General features: G+C 35.4%; 1 protein-coding gene across 2 annotated transcripts in view; it reads right to left on the bottom strand.

Moving 5' to 3' along the window:
* The window catches only part of LOC100373299 (uncharacterized), a 41,460-nt gene that overhangs the window by 5,601 nt on the left and 9,088 nt on the right, over positions 1–26,771 (bottom strand). The window contains exons 3-14 of one of the 2 annotated variants that reach the window (XM_085503460.1): positions 23,705–23,775; positions 22,160–22,205; positions 19,310–19,396; positions 15,596–16,240; positions 14,667–14,729; positions 12,974–13,081; positions 7,748–8,087; positions 5,699–5,789; positions 4,657–4,752; positions 4,328–4,370; positions 2,611–2,744; positions 1,023–1,146 (exon numbers count right to left, since the gene is read on the bottom strand). In XM_085503460.1, coding sequence (XP_085359586.1) covers positions 1,023–1,146; positions 2,611–2,744; positions 4,328–4,370; positions 4,657–4,752; positions 5,699–5,789; positions 7,748–8,087; positions 12,974–13,081; positions 14,667–14,729; positions 15,596–16,240; positions 19,310–19,396; positions 22,160–22,205; positions 23,705–23,775 — 1,848 coding nt within the window. The remainder of the gene's footprint in view (positions 1–1,022; positions 1,147–2,610; positions 2,745–4,327; positions 4,371–4,656; positions 4,753–5,698; positions 5,790–7,747; positions 8,088–12,973; positions 13,082–14,666; positions 14,730–15,595; positions 16,241–19,309; positions 19,397–22,159; positions 22,206–23,704; positions 23,776–26,771) is intronic. The other variant, XM_085503459.1, reaches the window with a different exon arrangement.

The raw sequence follows: 26,771 nt of genomic DNA, 5'->3' as shown, positions 1-26,771 counted from the left end.
GCCAAGGTTTATTAGATTAGTCAGTTTCGCCAAGAAGTGCGCTATTTTTTTCGCTGATCACCCAGTTGTTGTAGTATATATTGTAGCACCAAGTGTATGACACTCCCTCTTCGACTTTGGCTTGCTTTTCCTACTTAGTGCATGGTCTCGAGGTGACGTAAACTGCGGCCTCTCATCGAGTGTTTTACACTTGGAATTTATACTTCGCCCGATTATATTGGCATACGCGAAACATTAATCTTTTAAAATAAATCCTGAGACTATACATGATGTAAATTCAAAATAATGTGATATTATTTTACATTATGTGGGGTCTACATTATTCTGGGTTGCTTTGCGATGTTATACCAAGACTCGTGAAAATAAAATAGTGTTCTTCTGCGAACTAACAGAGACGATTTTTCCAATCTTCTGGTACCACTCGATTTTTATTATTTGAACTTGGCGGCAAGTAACCTTTAGTTTCCCAGTCTATTGTGTCCATTCATAGTCTTAACAATAGGGTGTAAATTGCCATGCGAGCCTACCGCACACGACCGCGGTAAACCGGGGTCATGGAATCTATGCATAAATTTGCATAAAATGCGGGCGACCGGCGAGCACCCACCACCACCGCGGTAATGACCGCGGTAAACCGCGAGTTTGATTTCCTACTCTTCCCTTACACAAATGACAGTGGTTAAAATCATATTCAGATTATCTCCCAGTTTGTCAGTTCACGCTGTTTGACCTCTCTATCATACACTATCTTAAATGACTCTCACAATTATCGGCTCATAACAATTGCTACTTATTCAACCACAAATGTTTTTCAGCTACATGTTAAACTTAAAAGTCCAATATGTATTGACATTTGAAGACAAAAAATAGGAAAGAACATCATTTTCATGAAAATTACACCAAGACCAAAAGCAAAGTGGTATGCACATGTCTTGAGCCTTTGTATCAGATTTAACAAAACCTTAGGTAGAAAGATAGTAAGGTCAAGTAAAAGACAAAAAGAAGATTGCTAATATACTCGCCTATTCTAGATTGGAAGGAGAGTGCCTTTGAAGACTGGCTTTGATCATTGATGCGTAGCGTACCACGGCCTTTCTCAAGCCATGAATAACTATCTGGTTCAAACAGAAATAATTTACACTGTGCCTGAAGAGAGAAAAGAATACTTCAATTGGAGCGTCTTCTCCAAACATGTTAAGCTTTTCTGTTGAACAGTCTGATGCTTTTTGTTTGAAAGTTACACATACGATGTACCACACAGTAAGAAGTATTCTAGTGGTGTGGTGCAATCCAAACTTAGGTGGCTCCATAAGCTCAATGGTACAGTAATAAAGCCATAAATCCAATCCTCACTGTACTAGATACACATCAATTTTTCATTATGTGATTGTCAAAATGTCACATTGCAGTCCACTGCATTGACAAATTTTTTTGACACAGTTTTAACTTTAAAGTCAACTTTTGTCACATTTCACAGAATAAACACTTCATAATTTGTCCATACCGCACCAAAAAAAAAATGTTTATCAAAACATGTAGCAAGTGTGAAATTATTTTTAATTGGCATTCTAGAAAAACATGTCATGACAGAAATACCCAGCAGTGTATGCTTTGAAAGTATGATTATATCTTAGGGACGACGTCAAAAGATCGACGTCGGATAAAAAACTTATTTCCTTTAGTTTGGGGGTGGGGGGTTTTAACCTCAAAAAGTTTCCATCCTACAAAAAACGATTTTATTTTTTATTGAAGTCAAACAAATCTTGGAGTATTTGTAGTTCGTTTCTATTCTATCCAATCATGGACAGAAATAACCGAAAAGGGAAAAAAAACAACAGAAAAATGGTTTGGTTCGAGGGTAAATCTGTGCGTCAAATGAGGTGCATTTTTAAAATCTTTTTACACCCACCCGACAACCAACGTCTATGCAATACTACTGTCCGATTATCAATTTGTATTTAATGGTAAATGTAGTCTGACGCCATGACCAATATTTATCAATTAAGTTTCAGTGGGGGGTAGGGGGGTTTGGAAAAAAACTAAAGGAATTAAGTTTTTTATCCGACATCGATCTTTTGACATCGTCCCTTAGTTTGTATGCACAAATATGATACATATGTAGCATAGGTGAATGTGCGATCACAAAAGGTGTCACAGATTGAACATTCTGGCATTATCTTCTCAAGAAAGGTCTAAATTTGAACAAAATCTATGCTGTAAAATATAGTTCCACTGATATAGCAGCGATTCACCCATTTTGAATGGGGCCAGGAAACTAAAGCACATGAATACCGACTAAGCAGAACTTTAACATTTAGCTTGACTTCAAAAACCCCAAATCAAATTTGATACAAAATTGGTATATTCAAGCGATTAATTAAGATCACCACCATTTTAGATGTATTAGTATGGACAGATTAGCAGGTTTGTAGGAGGAAATTCCACAAAAGTCACTGTGACTCTCTGTATTTTCACTTGGGACATCAAAGTGTGCATTACTTAAACAAATGATTAAAATCATGCCATGACAAAGCATCATGCAAGATTGAAATGATGCTTGAAATAGAATATTAATACTGTGAGTATTTGGATAAATAATATCAGACTTACTTGGATAACATTCTCCTCACTCTCTTCACCAGTTACTACAGGGACTTCATCTAATTTTAATCGGTTGCTTTCTTTGGCTTCTTCATATGCAATTGCACTTTCTACTAATGATTTAGCAGGCGGACTATCAATATCTAAAGAAAAAAAAAAAAAATTCAGAATCAATGGATTTTACTAGCGTGGGCAAACAAATCAAAACAGGATAATCAATTTAAATGATGGAATTCAGTGTTCTTACCAAGAATTAAATACCTGGGGTAGAATTGTTTCATCAGTTTAGAAAGTATGAGACAATTATCCAACTATGTGGAACTGCAGACAGATATGAAGTATTTTGTTCCCCTTATAGTGGAGACTGTGTACTTTTGTATTTTTGTGAGACAATTTGTATCAGGAGATTTAACAAGTCATTGAGAATGACACAGTCCCCGTTAAATTTTTGAAAGTTCTCTTTGTGCGTGTCATATTAAAGCGCGCGGGGGGGGGGGGGTGTGTGTGTCATGAGCGTGTATTTGAAAATACCAAATACGAATGAAAATGGTACATAAATTGTGGAAATATAGTAGTTAAGCCAAAAAAACACATGGCTGTCAATCGGCCATCCTTGACCAGATTTTGAAACAAATTGTCATGGACATGCATTCTAACATGTATAAAGTACATGTATGTGCCAAATTTGAATGAAAACTGACAGAGCACTTTCAAGATACCGCATAAAAAAACAAAATAACAAGATGTCTGCCAGTCGGCCATCTTTGATGCAATTGCGAAATAAATTGTCATGGACATGTAACCTAACATGTATAATCTATGTACCAAGTTTGAATGACAACTGACAAAGCATGTCCAAAATACGACATTTTCAAAAAAAAAGATGACTGCCAGTCGGCCATTTTGAATCGAATCGCTAAACCACTGCATGTGCATATGTGCATAAGGTACTAGGCACATGCAAAGAATGAACGGAATCGGTCCACAGGATTCTGAAAGATTACTATTGACAGACTGACGCACGAACGGAGACCAAATTGTAAGTCCCCGTTTTCAGACTTCGTCCAAACGGGGACTAAAAATCTGAGACAAAATATTAAACCACAACGCAAATGTCTTATGTCTGGTGAGAACACTGCAAATTTCAAGATACGAGTCATCATTTAAACACATGCCACCATCCACAGAGAATAACATTTTCTATTACAAGTGTGAGTACTAATCATTTTGTAATATTCTATGTTTGGGACTACAGGATTAGGGATTCAGATGTCTCAAAAGTAAATTTTGTGCAAAATGGAAACTGGCATCACATGACATTTCTAATTATTGGCATATTTTGGGTGTAAAAAAGTATAAATTTAACAGAAACGACTTAGGATCAAACTTAAAATATTTTTGAACAAAAATACCAACAAATTGTCTGTCTGGTAACCATCTGAATCGCTGCATGACTTGACACTGATGTGCTCCCATCTCTCACAAATAATCAATAGTTCCCCCTATTAAACTTGAATGAATCTTGTTTTTCTACCCAGAGTAGAAATCAATCTTTTTTTTAAGTGTTCAATCCCGGGTAGAACTCGATCTGGCAAAACAATTTCATGAAGGGAAAAGACACTGATGGCAAACAAACTGTCATTGAAAACAGTCTACAGAAAAGATGTACTCTATGACATTACCATGGTAACAAATAGAGAGAAACTACAGCAAAAGAATTTGTTACCTTTAGTTTCGGAGCTTTCATCTTGTGACTCTTCATTATCTGACTGTGAGAAGAAAAGACAAACAATCAAGATTTAGGTAAATGCAGCAGATTCTACCAATATGAGATAAATAATAATCATTTTAAATTTTTTTGCTTTCCGAACTACTAAATTATAGGAATGTAGCAGTAGATGAAATTCATGTGTGTACAAGCATAGCGGGTTTGGATGATAAAACACACATGACTGCACTTTGAACACGGTAATACACCAATGTTTGAGTAGCATGCATAGTCTGTGTTGGGATTCAATTCCTCAATTGATCAGTAAAACATCAATTAAAGGATACCTTAGCCAGTTTACTAAGGATCTTCGTAGATGAAGGAGACGTTTTACTCCTGTTGCTCTCCTCCTCCTCACCATCTATTTTCCTCTTTTTAGGGGTCTGCATTGGGAGGGAAAAAAACTGCTTCAGTTTTTTTTTTTTAATTCCTGACTGATGCTATATTACTGTAACTTAATTCCATGTCTACTATGTTACATATTGTACTATTATAAGTATAGGGTTTTGAAGTCTGGCGGCACGCAAGTGTAGTACTGTAAACTGCTCAATTTTAGCTGTTTGAAATTTTATGGCATTTATGTTATATGACTACAGAGACATTTTACAACTACAAAACTAGCCAGAAATTGTCTCCCGCAAAATTAAAGCGGTTTACAGTATAGTGAAGTATTGTGTGTTGTGGAGTAGTGCACAGCAGGGTGGGATAAAGTGCAGTTAGGTATATAGTCTAGAGTAATACAGCAGAGTAGTGAACTGAAGAGCAGTGGAGTACGGCACAGAGAAGTGTATAGTTTAAATTAAAGTACAGCCAACAGAACTGATTTTGTAGAGAAATACAATGAACTTGGAATCCTAAAAATCAAGTTGGGTCAGCTTGTTATATGCTTGGAAGAGAGGTCTTCAAGAAATATAAAGACTGTATGTGAATGTAGTGAGCTGCTGAAGACACAAACTAAAATGTAGAGGCCCTTGATCTGTCTATTTCCAACTGATTTTGCTTATAAAATATGAATTTAATTTTCGGTAACTATAGCAAGATATCAATGCATGATTATCTGTTTCAATGATGCACCAGGGGATTTGTATATTTAGTTATGCCAGAAAAAAAAACATCTCGCACACACACACTGTGTAGTTATATTGCATCATAGCACAAGGCTTAGCATATTTTGCAATGCACTGAAGTATGGTACAGTAAAACTGCTTAGTTTTGTGTTACATTTCAGTTAACTGGAGTGTAGTGAAGTGTATCAGTGTGTTGTAACAGCTTAGTTATAAGAGCATTCCTTGAAATGTGTAGATAGTATGCAATGCAAGCTATACTTACACAAACTCTTTCATTCATCATTCTGCCAAAAACAAAACCACTAGAACTATTTACTTTGGGAGCAGCTTCTTCCTTCACATCATCCAAGGATCTGCAATAAATTGGAATGTTTCAAACATTAGCTGTTAGCAATGCACACTTCAATTAGAGAATTGAAGATTGAATTGAAAATAAACAAATCTGAGAGAGGTCCACCTGAGATAACTATACTATGTATAATATCAATATAATATAATAATATATTTGTTGGTGTTTTTTAAAAAGAAGTCAAAAATGTATCATTTTTTATTAAAACGACAAAAATAATCATCAAAGTTTAGAGAATTAAAGATATCACGAAATGAACAAATCTTAGAGAGGCCAACCTGAGGTACATATATGTATAATATCCAAGCAATCAGACTTGTAGTTTTAAAGAAGAAGTAAAAAGTAAAAAGTAACAAGTCATTGTCAATGACACGTCCCCGTTCCGTTCATATTTGAGTGACATATACATTCAAAGCAGATCATGACCGAAATGCACCTGCATATGTACAACACATTGTTCTAAATCTGAACAAAATCCATCCATGCATGACTGAGATCAGGTTCCGGAATTGTGAAAATACGTGATTTTGATGCATTTTCGGACTTAAAATGGCCATCATTCAACTATTGTTAAGCGGATCATGAAACAAATGCACATATCTATTTGTGACATGATGTACCATGTGTGTGTGAAGTTTGAACTTGATCAATCCAGACATGTCTTGGATACGGATCCCGAACTGAATTTATTAAAACAAAATGGCCGCCAGTTGAGCATTTCGAACTTGATCCGAATAAAAAATGACGTGCATCAAGGTCCTATTATGTTTAATGTATGTACCAAATTTGAATGAAATCCGTCCATGCATAACTGAGATCCGGGTTCGGAATGGTGAAAATGTGCGATTTCAATGCATTTTCGACCTTAAAGAGGCCGCCATTTGGCTATCGTTAATGAAATCATGAAACAAATGCACATACATATTTGTGACATGATGTACCTTGTGTGTGTGAAGTTTGAACTTGATCAATCCAGACATGTCTCAGATACCGATCCAGAACTGAATTCTTTAAAACAAAATGGCCGCCAGTCAGCCATTTCGAAATTGATCCGAAAAAAAAAATAACGTGCATCAAGGTCCTATTATGTTTAATGTATGTACCAAATTTGACTGCAATCCGTCCATGCATAACTGAGATCCGGGTCCGGAATGGTGAAAATGTGCGATTTCAATGCATTTTCGGCCTTAAAGCGGCCGCCATTTGGCTATCATTAATGAGATCATGAAACAAATGCACATACATATGTGTGAAGTTTGAACTCGATCAATCCAAGCATGTCTCGGATACGGATCCAGAACTGAATTCTTTAAAACAAAATGGCCGCTAGTCGGCCATTTCAAACCCGATCCAAAAAAAAAATGATGTGCATCAAGGTCCTATTATGTTTAATGTATGTACCAAATTTGAATGAAATCCATCCATGCATAACTGAGATCCGGGTCCGGAATGGTGAAAATGTGTGATTTTGATGCATTTTTGGCCTTAAAATGGCCGCTATTCGGCTATCGTTAATCGGATCATGAAAAAAATGCATGTGCATATGTCCCATATAATGTGTGACGTATGAGTGAAGTTTGAACTTAATCGGTCCATGCATGTTCGAGATACAGGTGATCACGGACGCACGCACGCACGCACACAGGGCAAAACATAAAAGTCCCCGTTTTCGGACTACGTCCGAATGGGGACTAAAAAAGTAAAAAGTTGATGAGGATGCCAACGACGAAAAAAAAGAAAAAAAAAGAAGAATTTCCTGCCTATTGATAACTTATCATGAAGTTCCAGTGATAATTAACACAATGCTATACCACAGCCAATGTTTATTCACTAATAAGTAAGCTTTTCCATTTATGAGTAGCTTTATCATTCAAATTGAACTAAAAAAAAATGAAAAAACATTGAAAAATTGAAACACTATTGATGATAATACTTAGAAGAGCAATTAGAAGATATACATACTTGGCTTGAATGGAGTTGCACTGCGTCCAATAGTTTTCTTTACTTGTGCTTTCCTTGTTAGTTGTAAATAGCTTTTCAGTTGACGTAATTTTACCCGGAACAATCTGAGTTCCTGCCCAGGTGTTTGAAGCTTCTGGTTCGGCTAATTTCATGAAGAAGTTTTCTTTACTTGAAGATGTAGATGAATTACTTGTCAACGCCTCTGAATTTTTTCCATTTTCTTTCTTCTCGACTGTCTTGGACTTTGCCTCCAACTGTTCAGACTGTTTTTCAGAAATTTTGTCTGTTCCGTTTTCTACACTTTCAACAGGCTCATTTTGTATCGATGTCTGACTGGGACCTAAAAAGTAATATATACACATTACAAAATTGTCTGAAAAATTGATGGGTGTAAAAATGCTTTTTGCAGGTGAATATTATTTTTAATTGCTTTCCAAATATGGGGATGAGCTAATAACCAAACTGCTTCCGTGAATTGATTCGCACAGCTAGCAAAGTATTGCTACAACACATGGACTGAACAGTGAAAATAGTCTATGATTCAGAATGTTTTGGTTCTGTCATTGCCAGGATACTATGCAGGCAATAAGTTGAAAATTGTACAAAGGTACAAGAAGGAGAGAGTTTATGTTCCACGTATGTACGCATGAAGAGTTGTTCATACCTGTAAATAAAAATGCATAACTCCTTCACAAATCTTTTAAACCCATTTTGATCAAGGTAGGTTTGCTATGAAAAATTACAGTGAGAAACAAAACAGTGACTCACTCAAAGAAAGTCAAAGAATGTTTTCGAAGCCTATTTCATGGTTGATGTTGCAAGAGTCACACAATTGACTGCCTGGTGTTGATGAACATGTGCCACCATTTTGAAGATGGATCCTTGTTGATATAATCCTACTACTGACTGTGCCTTTGTTGAACTTCCAATAATGACTTATTTTTTTTTGTAATCCACTGTATGTCCATTTGATCAAAAATTAACAAAAAATTATAGAAACATATATAAAAATTGTCAAAATATTAAAATTGAACTTTTAAGGGAGAAGATTAATGCTCTAAATGTTGCATCAGTTCTGAGAACTATTGCAAAATATTTGTAGTATGTTTGGGTGACTTAAACCGCGGGTCCGGATATATAAAAGAAAAGATGGCTGCCAGTTTTCAGTATGCAAATGACACTCAAGCGTGAAACATCGCTTCGAGATGCACCACAAAATCACTCTTTTCGGCAATCTAAACGCATGTGGTGCTTTATTTTCATGTCATACACAATCATGAATATATCCGCGATACAACTTGATGTTAATTTACAAATTCGGAGCGATGTCAGTGTGATTTCTGCGTAAAAGCTACAGGAAAGCATGATTCAGACAGTTGTTTTGACTGCTCAAAATGACTGTCAGTCATAGATAACATTCCTAGTTGTTTGTTCAATCTCTAGGTACGGTATGGTTATATAATTACAGAGTTGATAATGTAATTGATATCATGGAGCTAATAAGAAATGATTGGTCTGGCTCGAGCAAGTGCAGATGGCACAAGCTGAGGTGTGCACAAAAGGGGAGGGACCGTGCGTAAACATTTCAACAACTTCCTTAGTGTATGTGCGCAAAAAAAAAAAAAAGTTGCAAACTCAATTTTTATTTTTTCAGTGGAAACAAAGGTACACTAGGGTCAGTTACGAGAAGGGAAAATAGATGATTAAATGACTGGATTAAGTAAATGTCTATGTCATCTATGTTTTTACACAATCCTTTGTTATGTGTGAAATTTTACATAGAAACAGGACGAACAAAGATCATAGCGCTGTAGCGGCTTCAAAACAGCATGTGAGATTCAACAAATACGAAAGTATTTGGAAGTATTTCTATGCTTAAATGTGTTAAAAAACATTTGATGATGAGGGCATCTCAACGCCATATTCCCAGTGATTACTTTTCTGTAATTGACATACTGTAATGATTTTGTGTGCAAATTAGTTTGGCCTATTGTAGCTAATTGATTTACCACTGATTAGTACAAGCCACAAACTCTATAACGGTACTGATGGCTGATCTTACAACCACCAAAGACTTAACACATATCACAATTATGAAAACAAAAAACATCCCTCATGTACATCTGATAAATCAAAGAAAGTTTAGAAAGAACTCCCATGTGCTGAGAGTATTGGAGACACATTAAATATAATTCGAAATTACTTAGCTGAAAACTAATTATGCAAATCAGAAAATTAATATGACCAGATTTGAGTGTAAAACTAATGAGGTCTGCGCAATGTAACAGAAAATCTATGTCTCCAAGTTTAATTGAAATGTGATTAGAACCAACAAATTATGAATTATTATGCTTATTAGGGAATTAATATGAACAGATTTTTACCCCAAACTAATTAGGTTTGTACATTGTCCTAGAGCATCTTTGTACTAAGTTTCATTGAAATGGAATAATTAGTACCGTGAAAACTCCAAAATTTCGACCCCTCTAAAAATTCGACCGCCTATTTATTTGCCGGGTTTCGGTGTTTTATTTACCTCCAAATTTTCGACTCCACTAAAAATTGCCGACTCATTCTTATTCGAAAATTGCGACCAGTTTTAGTCGCAAACCGATGTGAGCGTTCAAACGGGACCTTCCTCGAAGGCATGAATCCGGGTTTCTGATTGACTGAGAGATTTTTATTTTATTGGTAACGAAAATATATTCTAAATAAACGAAGTTTCAAATAAAAACGAACACAAAAATCTCGGCATGCTGCGTTTCTGAATTGTTGATTATTACTGTACTCAGTAGTGATTATAATAATGTACACAAAATAAATTTGTTGAATGGTTATGAAATACAAATAAAAGTCAACTTAGTTTCATCGTAAGCGAATGATTCCGGTCTCGTATAAACGTTTGATGCTGTAGGATATCCGCCATGTTTTCTTAGGTCAAATAGGTCAAATCACGAATTAACCAATCAAAAAGCTGGATGATGCCAACGTGTTCAAATTACCATAGCTTATTTAAATAATTTTATGTTAATGTTATTGAACGCAATGCGGAAGAGATTGATGTTGTAGTACGATATTTTGGCTTGGATTTTGATGCGAAAACGGCATGATTTTTTTTAAATAAAAAAATGTGTTGTTTTTAAAAAATAAACTGGTCATCTGAAGAATAATTTAACATTGTTCACAGTGATAACAGCTCATTCTCGAAAGGAAGCTTACCCGCTCACGCTAGTCACGATAAAAATCATACACGTGTACTCTTGAATAGACAGACGTCAATGACTACGGTAAAACTTAGACTCTATTTTAGCCGGCAGGATTGATTGAAATGTCCGAAAAATGACGCCAAAATACACCTTAAAAGTCCCATTTTATTTTCTTAAATCCCATTTTATTTTTTAATCCAAGGGCGAATTTACGGCAGAATTTGGTCCCTCAAATAAGGGACACGCGAGCTTTGATTCTAACCGGATACATTGCACTGGGTCGGGGAGATAGTTTGCTAAACTTCCATGTATCTTTTGTCCAATGGGTACCTGTACTTCGAACATTCGCAAGTTTTCCTAGGTAGTGCGAGACAGCTTTGTCTTTTGACCTATTAGTTTTGTGCTGACCTCTTCTCCGCGTCTTGATGTTTTGTTTTGCTTGTCATAATACTCACTGATTGATGACTTTGTTTAGATTTTGAGTTGCAACTCGGCCACGACCTTTGCTTTTACCGTGAAACATGAGGAAGTTTACGTCAATTGACGGACATTGCATTTTTTAAAAATTAATGAAGCACACTGTCTATCATCCCCATTTTTTCATTTGCTGATTTCTATTCTGAAAAATTTGACCGTCCGAAAATGCACCTTAATTTTGACTCTAAAAACACGTCACATTTCTAACACCAATTATTTAAAACCGGTCGAAATTTTGGAGTTTTTACGGTACTTTAGATATCAGTGTGAAAGCTTAAAATTGGTTAATTATGCAAATTAGGTAATTAATATATACAGATTTTAACCCACAATTATTCAGGTCTGTCTATTGTCCTACAGCATCCATGTACATTCATTGATATGTGATGTATAGTACCTGAGATATCAGTGTGAAAGTTGGTTAATTACGCAAATTAGGTGATTAATATGCACAAATATTTACCGGAAACTAATTGGGTCTGCATAATTCTAGATTCATTGAAATGTGATGATTAGTACTTTAGATATCAGTAGAAAAGCTGAAAATTAATTATGCAAATTAGGTAATTAATATGCACAATTATTTACCCTAAAACTAATCAGGTCTCTGCATAGACCTAAAGGATCTATGTACCAAGTTTCATTGAAATGCGATGATTAGTACTTGAGATACCCGTGGAAAAGCTGAAAATTAACTAATTATGCAAATTAGGTGATTAATATGCACAAATATTTATCGAAAACAATCAATCTCTGCATAGTCCTTGAGTATGTAAGTACCAAGTTTCATTGAAATGTAATGCTAACTACTTGTATCAAATGCTGAAAATTAATTAATTATGCAAATTAGGTAATTAATATGTACTGATATTACCATAAAAACTATCAGGTCTGTGCAGTGTCGTATGACATCTATGTACCAAGTTTCATTGAAATGTGATGATTAGTACTTGAGATATCAGTGGAAAAACCGAAAATTGACTAATCATTATGCAAATTAGGTAATTAGTATCCACGGATTATTACCAAAAACTAATCAAAACCTAGCATTAGTTCAGAGCATCTATGTACCAAGTTTCATCAAAATCCAATGAGTGGTTGTTTAGATATCAGTGGAACAGTCATGGAACCACTAAAAAATAGCTAATTATCATGCAAATTAGGTAATTAATATGCACGGATTTTTACCAAAAATTAATCAAATCTGCGCATATGTTCAGAGCATCTATGTACCAAGTTTCATCAAAATCCAATGAGTGGTTCTTAAGATATCAGTGGAACAGTCATAGAACAGCTAAAAATTAGCTAATTATCATGCAAATTAGGTAATTAACGAGCATGGATTTTTACCAAAACCTAATCAAATCTGCGCATTGGCCCAGAGCATCTATGCACCAAGTTTCATCAAAAAACGATGTATGGTTCTTGAGATAGCAGTGGAACAGTCGGACACACATACACACACACATACATACACACAGACACACTAACTGCAAAGACTCCAATTTTGTGCTTCGCACATGGGAGTCAAAAATATACTTACTTTTTGTGTCTGGGGCAGTTAAACTAGGTGCTTTCAACTTAAAAGGCCCAGGAAGGCTTGATGGTCGGAGAAGAACCTTACAGCTGGCTGATTCACCCCATGATTCTTCTGTAAGTTAAATAAGTATTATAGATTGCTTTATTGTACACATCAAACTATGACGTAATTGCTCTATTAATAGCACAATAGTTACGGGGTGGGGGGTTGGGTATGTAAATAACCGAGCTGATTCTATGGTCAAAATAAGCAATTAATGATTCAGCATACAACAAATTTGATCTACACTGTGTACATGTGCTTCTATTTGAGATGTGCTTCTAATAACGAAAATAAGGTTAAAAATAGTCAGGTTTGTATTGCAAGCTCAATGTAAACAAGCCATGCATGCCACAGTCCCTATCAGTTATCAAAGTTATATAGTTTTGTTTATAGTAACATAGTACAAGTACTTGTTTATATTGAAAAACATTGCTCTGGAACAGCATTAATTAAAAACAAAATGGCCACTGGTTGGCCATTTTGAATCGGATCGTCAAAACAATACATCTGTAGATCTATGACTTGAAGTATAGTGAATATGTATAATTTGAACATCAGTCAAAGCAAGTCAGAGATATGGCTCTAGAACCACATTAATGTGAATCAGACCTGAAAAACGAAAATGACGTGCATCAGGAACCCATGTCTGTACCAAGTTTGAACGAATTCCATCCATATATGACTGAGATTCAGTTCCGAATGCCAGAAATGCTAGATTTTTGATGATTTTTTAGCATAAAAATGACCACCAGTCGGCCATTTTGAATCAGATCATCAAACTAATAAATCTGAATACAGTATCTATGAGATCATTTATAATGAATAATTAAAATTTGAACATAATCGGTCAATGCATGTCATAGATACGGCCCATTCATTAAAACAAAATGGCCACCAGTCAGCCATTTTGAATGTTATCTGAAAAGCAAAATGATGTACATCAAGGTCCCATAATGTCCAATGTATGTACTAAGTTTGAACAAAATCCATCTGTAAACAGCTAAGAAATGTTTGAATTTGATGATTTTTTAGTACAAAAATGGTCGCCATTCGGCCACCTTGAATCAAATTGATGTGCATATGTATAATATTATGTATGATGCATGTATGAAGTTTGTATGTAATTTATCCAGGCCAGTCTAAGATACAGGTCCGGGCGGATGCACACTTGGACAAACAGACACACCGAGGCAAAGACACACAGAGGTCAATCCACAAGTCTCCATTTTCGGATTGCATCCAAACGAGGACAAACTAGATTAATGGACCCAGATAGACAACGGGGATGATGGCCACAAATGGAAGACCTAACAAATATCCACCTTTTTTTTAATTACTTTTAAGCCATGTGACATTTCCTGATATTGAAATCACCGCTTTCTCCCTTAGTGTTTTTCTATTTGTTTTTGGAGCTAAATGCAAGTGCATGTTGGACTTCTAAACACATGTGGCACAAAAGGGGGTACTCCGATTTATAATGTTGAGTTTAACATTGATGTAAGTCTAACATGATAAACATTGATGCAAGTCGAACACGATCAACATTGATGCAAGTCGAACGCGATAAACATTGATGCAAGTTTAACACTATAAACACTTTACCATCGCTGGCATCCTCAAGACAACTATCAATATTTAAAAGTCACACACTCACCTGCTGTTGAAAAAACTGGTCTGATAGACATAGGCCTTATCTTGAGAGCTGGTTTAAATTCATCTGCAAAACAGAAACAAACATTGCTAAAGGAAACTGCTGAGATCCTTAAATACTTGTATTCTCTATCAAAGTAAAAATTGTAGTTAGTCATTGTTAGCGATTCCAACATGAATGAGTATGGTTTCTATGTCAGGCAAAAAAAACAAGGAACGGGTGAAATACATTACTTTCTAGTATAGTGTAGGATGCCCAGCAAACAAAATCAGTGAAAGGGGCATGCACTAATATGATCATCGCTCCTTAAGATGCTAACGAAAAAAACATTGTATTTTTAGTGCATTCAAAGTTTATTTTTGTATTCAGTATTGCAGACATTAGTGGTTAATGCCAGCAAGCTTACTAGAAATATGTAACTGTTATTGTTAATTGGCTTCAACATGATATCTGGCAGAGGAGGGTGCATTGATGTACTGGTGCATGCAGAAATGAGTACTTGTACATGCAATGATCATTGCTAACATTAGTTTTAAAGTTAGCAAATAAGCAAATAAGTTAACGGAAAAAACTCAACATTTCATTGCAATGCAGCATCAAATGCAGCTTTATAGAACCAATTGTGCTAAGAAAGCTTTACAATACTGAAATCTTTGATTGAAATTCTCTGATGAGGGGCACTCAGAAAATCATTTTCATGACACACGACATTAGAAGACAGGATAATATACCATGCGTGTTCCAACAACAAACTGTGATATGCATGAGTTTAGGATCAGTTTCCACCTTCTGATGAATCAAACGAGGAACTATTCCCTCTACAAACTAAATGCTTTCAACAAGCATGCATCTTTCTGGATGTTTATTTTCCATTGATATAAACATTTCACGTCTGTTTGTGAAATACTGAAGACAAATTAATCAGCGACTACCTTGCTCTGTGTCACTGTTTTCAACAGAAGAGTATCCAGAACCTACGCTGGAAATGCCAATAGTCCTATAGCTTGCAACATTTACTGCTCCTCCAGAGGAAATACTAATACTAGGTCGAGTTGCAGGGGTCGGGATGGTTAAAGTCTGTCCACTAGGTGTTGTTGAGACCACTTCACTTTTTGGTAACATACTTGTGGAAGTAGTTGGTGTGTTACTGTTAGCTTGTGATTGATGAGTAGCAAACACATTCCTAGTAAGAAGTGGGGGACCTCGCTGGGCTGCAAATACATTGCCTGAGCTGTTCTGAGGTGGGTACACACTAGCAGATGAGGATGCTGATGTTGTAATGTTTTGTGATTGAAACGCGTTTGTCGACACAGAGGTACTAAAGCTTGGCACATTCCCCGATGAAGAAAAAACTGAAGTAGTAGAGGTGGTGACAGCGGTTGAAAAGGACAACGCCTGCCCACTAAAAGTTCCTGTTTTAGGTGCTGTACTTGTCGGGGATGGCGGCCCAGTCCCTGGTGGACTGCTTGTAGCAAACAGTGGTTTTGAAGCCATGGGAAACCCCGGAGCAGAGCCACTTGTAGAAGTAGCAGCAACAAAGCTTTGGTTACTACCTTGACCAATGTTACCACTTTTGTCTGCAAAACAAATTACAGGTATTTGTCACTAGCTGATGGACATACTTGTCAACTAAGAACACCACAATCTACAAACCAGTAAGCCTCACATTTGTACACAATTTAACAATGTTACATAATCAAACATTCCAAATTACAAACGTAGGGTCAATATTTTTATGAGATTGGCTAAATTTAAAAAAAAAATCAATTAACTAAAAAAAAATATGAACACACTAGTTTTGATAAATTTGTGCTCATAATGAGTGGCATCTCAATACAAAGCAATGTAGGAGAATTTAACAATCCTATATAATGCTGCACTCAGTACTAGCCAGCCCCCCCACCACCTTCCTTAGTAATAAGCCTGATGCACTATGTTCTAAACAAAGTGAACTAAAGAAATAAACTTAAACCCATTACAAATTGATATACACCAGTCTGACATTGAAAATATATAGGTTTATTAGATAAAAAACAACACAACTGATTAAGAAATTACAAATCTGGGTATTTTTAGTTTTTCATGCAAAGTGCTTTTGATGGTGTAAATCTCTTATCTTTATGACAGAGATAGACATTACTGAGAAAACAAGATACAGACTCTGAGACGGAACACAAATTTCCTCTACCAAAGTGAGTAAAACCTCTATATATATAAATATAGTTCAAACATAAACATGCTTGATTATGGTGATTTTTTAACACTGAAATGATTGACATTGAATCATCTTGTATCTACCGTATTTGTCTTCAGTTAAGCGCCACCTTCAATTAGGCGCCAGTGCCACAAAAACTTTGTATTTTACACCTCAATTAAGCGCCAGACAAAGTTGAAATTTTGGCACGTAATGATCGTGAATTGGGCGCCGACAGATCGACTACCGGTTACCGGTTCGTAGCGATGGACGAGATCGCGGAAGTCCCTCGCTGTTACTGTACGAATGGCTTTTATGTAAAAAAAATTGGTTTTGTTTCTAACAATTTTTAAGAAATCGGTCTATAATCTCTTGAAACATGTCTTTTTAGTCTACTGTAGAAAATATCAGCGTGGTTTTTAATTTCGCAGTAAGTCCATAAAAACGAAATTAAAACAATGCGAAAATGTTCTGTTTCAAATGCGCTGTTGTCACAGTAAACAGTGTTAAATTATTCTTTAAATGCTCAGTTTACTTTCCAAAAATAACTAATTTCTTGATTTGAAAAAAAAAATCATGCCGTTTTTCTCACCAAAATCAAAGCCAAAATATCGCAAACATCGGCAAATCACTTCCGCATTGCGTTCATACATTTAAATGAGCTATGGTAATTTGATCACGTTGGCATCATCCAGCATTTTGATTGGTTAATTAACGACTTGACCTATCAGGTCAAAAAACACGTTCCAGGTCAAGTCCTAGACAGGAAGCATGGCAGACATCGAATCGCGCCGAGCGTTTACATGCGACCAGAATCATTCGCTTACGATGAAATTAAGTTGAATTTTACTTGCATTTTATTTTTTGTACGTTATTATAACTACTACTGAGTAATAATCGTAACCGTGGAATGCAGCATGACCGGATTTTGCTACCGTGATCATTGACTACTAAGTGTTGAATTTGTGTTTGTTTTATTTTTCTGTTGATTGTACGGCAAACTGTGAATGTTTTCTAAAGAATGATAATTTTGTATAACTTTCTAAACTGTCTGAAAATGGGTCATTTACTCAGTATTTAAAATAAAGGCTACAGTGACTAAGCGTCAGACTGTAATGTAAAATATTGTCAATAATCTATCACCAGAATGGAGCAAAAACAATGGCTTGTAACACAGTTACCGGTACTAGAACTTGAAGTGCTCGAAATAAGCGCCATTTGAAACAAAGTTGCTCAAATTTAACCACAAATAAGCGCCACCATGACATGAAAGTGTAACAAAGTGGCGCCTAATTGAAGACAAATACGGTAATCGTCAAAGGAGTAATTGTCCATATTGAGAGATATTGCTGTGGAACAGCATTAGTTGAACAAAATAGCCAGTAGTCGTCCATTCTGAAAAGTTATAAACGACCAAAATCCAGTTCCACAATGCCGAAATGCTATATTTTTGACAATTTTTTAGCACAAAAATGGCCGCCACTTGGCCATTTTGAATCAGATAGTTAAACAAATATATCTGTATATCTATGACATGATCTATAATGAATATATAAAATTCGAACATAATCAGTCAAAGCATGTCAGAGATATGGCAAAATTGTCCATCAGAAAATCCCTTAGAAAAAAAGGGGTACAGCATATGCACTGCAGTTTTCAGCAATGTCTAAATTTTCAGATGACATATGGGTCGTTTAATAGTAGGCTTAGTAACTTTCTGAATTACAGATCAATTTTTAACTCAGTTTTCCTCTGTTGCTACCTCAATAATACTGATCAATTACTTTAAAGTCTAGATACTGCTCCATCAAGTCCAGATGAAATTGTTGTTTTTTTCCGGCCTTTAGCTATGTGACATAAATATGTGACTGAATATTACAGCCTTGATTTTATGCAACAATTATGACAATACATTACATACTTGTGGAGTGTGGATCCGTGATACGGTCAGAATACACACACTGAAACACACCTCCAATAAACAAGAATTATCTTGCAACCAGGTCGCCTGACTTGATCCTGTTAAGAAGGCAATTAGCCTAATCACATAGTAAACTTACTTAGCCTAACTATATAGTCTAATGCTTAATACATCGCTTGCTGAAAGCCTCCTTGAATAGACTGAATGAATGGGAAAAAAACGTCAGGTGGCAACATGTCAAATTGGGGAATAAGATAGATTAAAAGTGTGAACAATGTAGAGAGATAACGGTGTGACACCATGGTTCAATTTCTGGGACTGATAACATCTCCTTGACAGAAATACAAATGTCACACAATTAATCACGCTATATTTATTTCTTAGCTAGTAGTGTAATGTGACAAGGTGTGTCCCTAGAACCATTAGAATAGTACCCGTGCAAAATTTAAATTTACTGAGAATCCAGCCTGGTACATTCAATGGTTGAAGACTGACAAGCTTGAAGAGCAAATAATTGTAAAGTGTACTTACTACTGGGTACAGCTATTGGTCTCTTTGCTAATACATTGGGTGATGCCTTAGAAAACATTCCTCCCTCTTCTGAACTTGATTCATCATCTGTGAATTGATATGCAAAATAGAATGCATTGTAAAGAGTTGCCATTGTGTCCATCCTTAGAGAATTACAGAGTTTCATGGAAGTTGAACAACTGAATCTGGTAACATAACTGGCTAATATAAGACATTTTTTGTGAGCACGAATAAGCTTTCTGGTCAATTTGATTCAAAACTTGTGCTTTTATATCGTATTTTCATGAAAATTAAATTTTTATTTTTACCTTGTGTGCAATGATGCAATGAAAAGCATGGAAAGGCCTTCTGCCGATTATTGTTATTAAGGCAGTTTGTGCTAAATTTAAATCTTGCTCTACATTTTGGGAGAGAATTTTCATTTTATGAAAAACACTTATCACAATGCTAACTGACTATTAAATATGATTTTTTGAAATTCATATCAATAATATCTGACTTCTTCATTCAAATTTTGAGATAGACACATTTAAACGATAGAAACCAGTGTAAAAATGCAAATTTTTCTTCTTTAATTTGATAATCTACTAGAATTAACCCATAATAACATGAACAGCCTGTCGGCTGATAAAGTTCCACTCAGTTGTAATATAATCTGACTATGGCTCACTTCAAATGCATACATATAAAATATCAAAGCAAGTGAGTAATTTCCAAGAAAAAGTTGAATATAGCAATTTTTACCAAAAATGATCATAATATTCATTAAAATTAGAGATTTGAATGTATTATCACAAAATGAGCAAATTTGATTGAGGTGTAATTGAGGAGTCTGCATATAAAATATCAAAGCAATCAGGCTAGTCGTTTCAAAAAGAAGTCACTTTCTACCACAAATGACAAAGATATTCACGAAAAAACAAATGTAAAAGAGGTATACCAAGTATCAAAGCATGTAGACTTGATGAAGAAGTCGTAAATGTAAAGTTGATAACAACAAACAATCAGTAAAAAGAATGAAGAAGTTGATGTATCTCAATTTCTGCCTGTTCTGCTATAGCAATAATACATATACAGTAGAACGTCGATTATCCGGACGTCGATTATCCGAAATGTTCAGTTATCCGAACCTACTGTGTGTCCCCCAAAGTTTGTATGCAGGTCTGGCTGTGTTCCGTATAATACAAAAGTCAACTGTGAGCAATAAATATTACAGTCGTAGTGTGTGATTTCCTGGTGCAACACTTTCAATAAAGCTATTATCAACATGTAATCCGACGTCTTTCACGTGTACGTTCTTTGTGTCTGCGCAAACAATGAAACGAATTACAGTGTCCAATAATGTCCTAAATTCAGACAAGCCTATTATGCAACACCAGTGTTCACTGTAAATAAAAAATGTTCTAAAAACACAAACTTCATCAAATGTCTTCTCCACTGTTTACAGTCAGATCCTTAACTTTACCAAGCTGTAAGTCACCGCAGTTCAAATACGTTTCCCGGGAAAATTGTACGGGGTTCCACTGCCGTCAAAGAAATGCGGCAATCAGCCGATCCCATGTTTTTTTTCCGATTTTTAATTTTAATGCCCAGTATCAGAAGTCACATCCTTTTCGGAATAAAAAAGAAAGAAAATAACTTCTGGGATGTCTTGCCACAGAAGCGACGCCAGTTTAATAGTGCAGTGAAAAAGAGTGACGAAAGGACAACCCCTTGGTGTGCCTCTTTGATGGTTTATCAACAGACAACGGCAACCAATGACCACAGTCGGCGGGCCGTTTGATGGTTCACAGCGTCGAAGTGTTTATGTTCGGTGATCACAGTAACCAACTTGGATTTTTACAACAATTTATTATGTCAATCGTTCTAGGTGTTAAAAACTTTGCTGATTCCAATAAAATCGGGACATCTTGTAGCAGTTTACCATTCGAAAATCCATGAGCAGTCTGGTAACATCGAGCCGATCTATACAGAGCGTATACGAAGCGACCTTTCACCTGTTTACTTTATCAGCGTCTTTTATCTAGCATTGGCATGGCTACCCCAGTGAAACGCAAACGCTGTGTGCTTGATTTGAACGCGAAGGTGTCAATTATAAATCAACTAGAACGTGACGAAACCGCAAGCAATCTATCTACCGAGTAATGTGTTGGTAAATCGACGATATCCGATATCAAGGCAAAACAAAAGCTGCTGGATTTTTCCAGTAAAATGGATTCAAGTGCAGGATTGAAACGAAAGATACATGTAATGAAAACAGCCAATGACGATCGTTTAGAGAAATCCGTCTTCGCTTGGTTCCAGAACTTGGTTTTCCCAAGAAAGAAGCAAAGGAACTTTATTATCGCTACATTTTACAGACATTTTGAAACATGTTTTAACATTCCAGCGTGCAACATTTTTATTACAATGTATTAGTGATTAAATAAAAATGTTTTTAATGACGTACTCTACATGTACTATTGTTTGATTTCATTACAGTCATGTGCGTTAGAATTTGTGTGTACGTGAGCCTGTAAATTTGAGCACGGCCACACAAGATCGCATATCCGAACTGTTTGCATAACCGAACAAAAAGCATGTCCCCCTAACAGTACGGATAATCGACGTTCTACTGTACTTGTACTTGTGATATGTGGATGGGTGATAGTAATGATAACATTGTGATAGCCAGGTTACGACAACGTATACCAAAGATTAATGAATGAGCTACGGCTGTGAACGATAATACTTTTTAATCTCTCAATAAAAAACTTAATATTCACATTTTAATTAATTTTTGCATTTTTTGAATTCAACAATAGTTTGGTCAATGGAAGATTAGTAGCAAATATTAGAAATTTCAAGTACCTTCTTCATTTATGCTATCAGGGTCCAACTGTTTATCTGCTTGTCTCTGGAATAATAAGAAAAAGCCATAAAAGACAAGCATATACTGCAGAAACCACTAAACTCAATATCAAACTACTGATATTTGGAAATCCATGCATAGTATTTGATGGATTGGGTTTGCGGGTCATGTCAGGTCAGTGGGCGTGGTTTGCTCCTATATTTATTTGTGTCAACTTTTCGTTAGAAAAGGTCGATGACAGCTAATGATTAGCGAAAGCAAACCTAGTCATCAGGCTTAGCAGTTTCGCTGTACGAGACACAAAAAATACTTTATGTGGTTTCTGCAGTAACTGGCTAGATTTGATTTGTATCTGCTACATTACTGAGTGAGAGCCTGTGACAGAAGGAGGCCAATTTTATAATGCTCATTTGTGAGCCTCAAGTTTTTTTGTGTGTTGAAGCTACATGAATGGCTTACATGTTCATCCCAAAGGAAACCAAGTTGTTATAAAAGATGTTGTCATATGTCACATTGCAGGTGGGTAGGATGCTTCAAGTACAAAATCAACATGGTTGGTAAAAAACATAAGCTGAAATGAAGAAACATTCACCTAATCCTGCTTATTCCTACTGACTGGAAGTGCTCTTTCTGTGTGCATGGTAAATAAGCAACCAAAACTTGGCTAATACACATGTATTATGGGCACATAAACTATGAAGATAATCCTACATCTTAGACGCAAAATATCTATACAGCAGAAAACAATCCCAGCATGCTATCTGCCACCACAAACATTATATTCTCAATGTTGAGTACAAATTCTATTCAAACATTTTAAAAAGTTTATCCAGGCACGAATTCAAGCGGATTGTCCTCATTGATATATCTAACAAGTCTGATGTCTTGAAATGTAAAAGCCAGTGAACCAATTATTAATATGCCAAAAAAAATACTTGATATTTGACCATATTCACTGGAATTTAAATTCATGGATTGACTAGTTAAAGATTGAGTTCTATTGTTATTTCATGTTCATAATAATTTAATTTAGTTAATTTCAGGTATCGGCGAAAACGGTGAAATTAAAACCAGTGAATAATTAAATGTCTTTACAGTAATCAAGGTTTTGAAAGTCCGAAAGAATTTTGCTAAGGAAAGTGAAAATAGTTACAATGAAATGCTCTCCTTTTTTAAAGCTTCTGCAGACTTGAGTGTAGAAAAGACATCTAGAAACCAAACAATGCATCTCTTTGGTGCCCAACCTAAGCAAGGTTCAAAGGTTCAGTTAAAAAAAAGCATTCCTTCATAACGTTACAAGCAACGCAATTTATTACGATCAACAAGGCTCGATTGTAATATCTCTTTTGTTTGATGTGCGCACTGTCCTTCAATAAACATTTAAATCCTAAATCACACGTGTTCTACGTATAATCAGGATAATGATATGGGCCTTTAAGTATTCCGAATTAGTTCACTAATATTAGAAGAGCATTGTTAGCCATCATTTCCTGGAGTGATTCGCTTTTTTTTTTTAAATCCTGGGTCCAAGCTTGTCATATTACCTTTAGCTGCACTCTCTGTCCCATGTTTTGACCAAACAGAAACTTTGGTGCTGCTACTAAACCCTTGGAATCTGCAAAAAAAAACAAAAACATTAGGGTGTTATTTATTATGCAAGAATGATCTATTGTCAATAATGTGAAAATGGAGATTAAACAAGCCATGCATGGCACAGTCCCAGTTAGTTATCAAATTTAAGATATATACATGTAGCTTTGTTTATAATAATATAGTTCAAACATAAACATGTCAGATATATGGATAAAAAAGCTTGACATGCAGTCATCTTGTATCTAATCATAAAACAAGTACTTGTCCATATTGAGAAATATTACTCTGGAACAGCAATAATTGAAACAAAATGGCCATCGCCCATTTTGAATACATCTGTATATATATGACATGATGTATAATGAATATATAAAATTTGAACATAATTAGTTATGGCACTAGAACCACATTCATTAAAACAAAATGGCTGCCAGTCGGCATTATGTATGATGTATGTGTGACATATGAATGTAAACGGTCAAGGCATGTTTAAGATATAGGTCTAGAAGCACACAAGCACAGAAACACTGAGGTCAATCCATTAGTCCCAGTTTTGGACTGTGTTCGAACAGGGACTAAAAACCAGTATGTTTGTTTCCATGGAAAAAATTCTGGCCAGGGGTTGAACTTGGCAGTTGCATCTTGGACAATTCATTTAGTCAGAGGGCAAGCAAATCACACTACATTGTATTACAATCTGATGTAGTATATTCATAGTACCCACATCTTAGCTACAGTATGCAGGGATGGCTAGCGACCGGCACTCAGAATTTCCGACCAGGACAAAAAGTTGGGGACCGGCAATATTCTATTTGTTTATGATACACACAGGATGTCGGCCACTGGACCATCATTCTATTGTCCTTGTTGGTTTTAACACACAACAACACAATGCAAAAAATTAACAAAACTTTAATAAAAGAAGACACCGCTGTTCAAAATCAACATACACGTGTGACATCGGCCTAATATGTTTTTGTTTTAACCTCCAATTGACATTCTATTAGTTTTTTTACAAACGAACCAGATTGGAATAAGTCATACATCAAGATAAATGAAAGGGAAAACAACAATAAATAAACAGAAGGAAGGATTACCATTGCATGTTTAGTTGTGTGTAGGACTTGTCGAGTTGAACAATAACTTGCTCACTTCACCGGCAGCGATGCGTCAAGCTGTTGTTCGTTTAATCTGCACTTGCACTCAAGTGTAGTAAACTTCATTGATGTTTTTGGCTTCATGACTCGTTCATAAAATTAAATTCATAAGCTATATTCAGTCAGTGATACAAGGAATACTTATTTCTCACTAATAATGTGATTTACCAGCATTCCATTGGAAAAGAAAACAATTAAATTCTTGTATCCACTTTGGCTGTAACAAACTGACGACAAGCTTTGAAAAAAAAATGGCTGCCAGGTCAGAGGTCAATGTCTCAAAATACGTATTTTAGACGTGATTGCGAAACTAAAGTGTATACATGTTTTCACTTTATCAAAACAGATTAATTTTACATTGAGTATTTAAAATAAAAGTTAAAATATTTAAAGTAGTTAAATCGTAGCTAATAGAATGGAAAAATGAATATTAATTAGCTCATGAATATTAATTAGCGACCAGCACTCAAATCAGGCTGGGCAAAATCCTGAGTATGCAGCTTTTGGCATTTGTTGAAGAAGTAGTTTGAGAAGTCAGATGTCAACAATGTAGCTGCTAAATATTATTCACATTTCATGAAAGTTGACAAAAGCAGACGTTAAATAGCATTCAAAGGGTTTTTCTCAATAGTTATTAACTGTGTGTTTCCAGTAATCCAACCTATCCTTATTTTAGGAAGGGTTATATTTATTTTATGCAAATGAGCTTAAAATTATTTATTTTGATGCAAATTAGCTGTGGTCATTCCACCAATGTTGAATTTTTTGAATTCCTTTATTTCCATCTATGTAGTGAATGACTAAAACTTGGTTGTATTAGAAAGGCATATGTAGTTACTCATTCTAAAATAAAATAAAATAAAATAAATCCGAGTCTACGTACCCTGTATTCTTTAAACAGTTAAATGTTTTATTTAACCTTATATATTTTCATGTGAACAACCAGGTTTTCAGAGTTGTTCTCTTACTGTCTTACTAATTACCTGTTTTTTTGTTTTGTTTTTTGTTTTCTGCTGACTATCTCCCATTTTTGGCACAAAGATTGGTACTAATAATCGCAAAAAAAGAAAAGTTGCTTGGCAGTTAATCACAAAATCAAGACTTAATGTCTTTAAATGATTTGTTTTTCATTCCTAGCCGCTTAGCAACAATTCCTTGAAGACTTTAAACCATACTGTAAACCACAGTAAACCTTGTAAGAGACAAATGTCCACCATATTTTAGTCATGGAAATGAAGTAATTTCTGCAGTAAACATTTCATCGTACTTACTAGTAATTAAAAGCAGAAGAGTTACAATGACAACTTTTAAGTTTGAGACTGGGACTGTTATGTGACATACAGTAGAACGTTGATTATCCGAAATGTTCGGTTATTCGAACCTACTGTGTGTCCCCCAAAGTTTGTATGCATGTCTGGTTGTGTTCCGTATAATACAAAAGTCAACTGTGAACAATAAATACTACAGTCGTCTTGTGTGATTTCCTGGTGCAACACTTTCAATAAAGCTATTATCAACATGTAATCCGACGTCTTTCACATGTATGTTCATTGTTTACAGTGTCTGCGCAAACAATGAAACGAATTACAGATCGAATAATTCAGACAAGCCTATTATGCAACACCAGTGTTCTTCAAACTTCAAACAAACTTCATCAAATGTCTTCTCCACTGTTTACAGTCAGATCCTTAACTTTACCAAGTTGTAAGTCACCGCAGTTCGGATATGTTTCCTGGAAAAATTGTACGGGGTTCCACTGCCGTCAAAGAAACGCAGCCATGAGCTGATCCCATGTTTTTTTTCGATTTTTAATTTTAATGTCCAGTATCAGAAGTCACATCTTTTTCGGAATAAAAAATGA

This window comes from Saccoglossus kowalevskii, chromosome 9 (genome assembly GCF_978046115.1).
Source record: "Saccoglossus kowalevskii chromosome 9, keSacKowa6.1, whole genome shotgun sequence".
NCBI lineage: Eukaryota > Metazoa > Hemichordata > Enteropneusta > Harrimaniidae > Saccoglossus > Saccoglossus kowalevskii.
The sequence above is the reverse complement of the archived record's forward strand: the minus strand, read 5'-3'. Positions and strand labels throughout refer to the sequence as shown.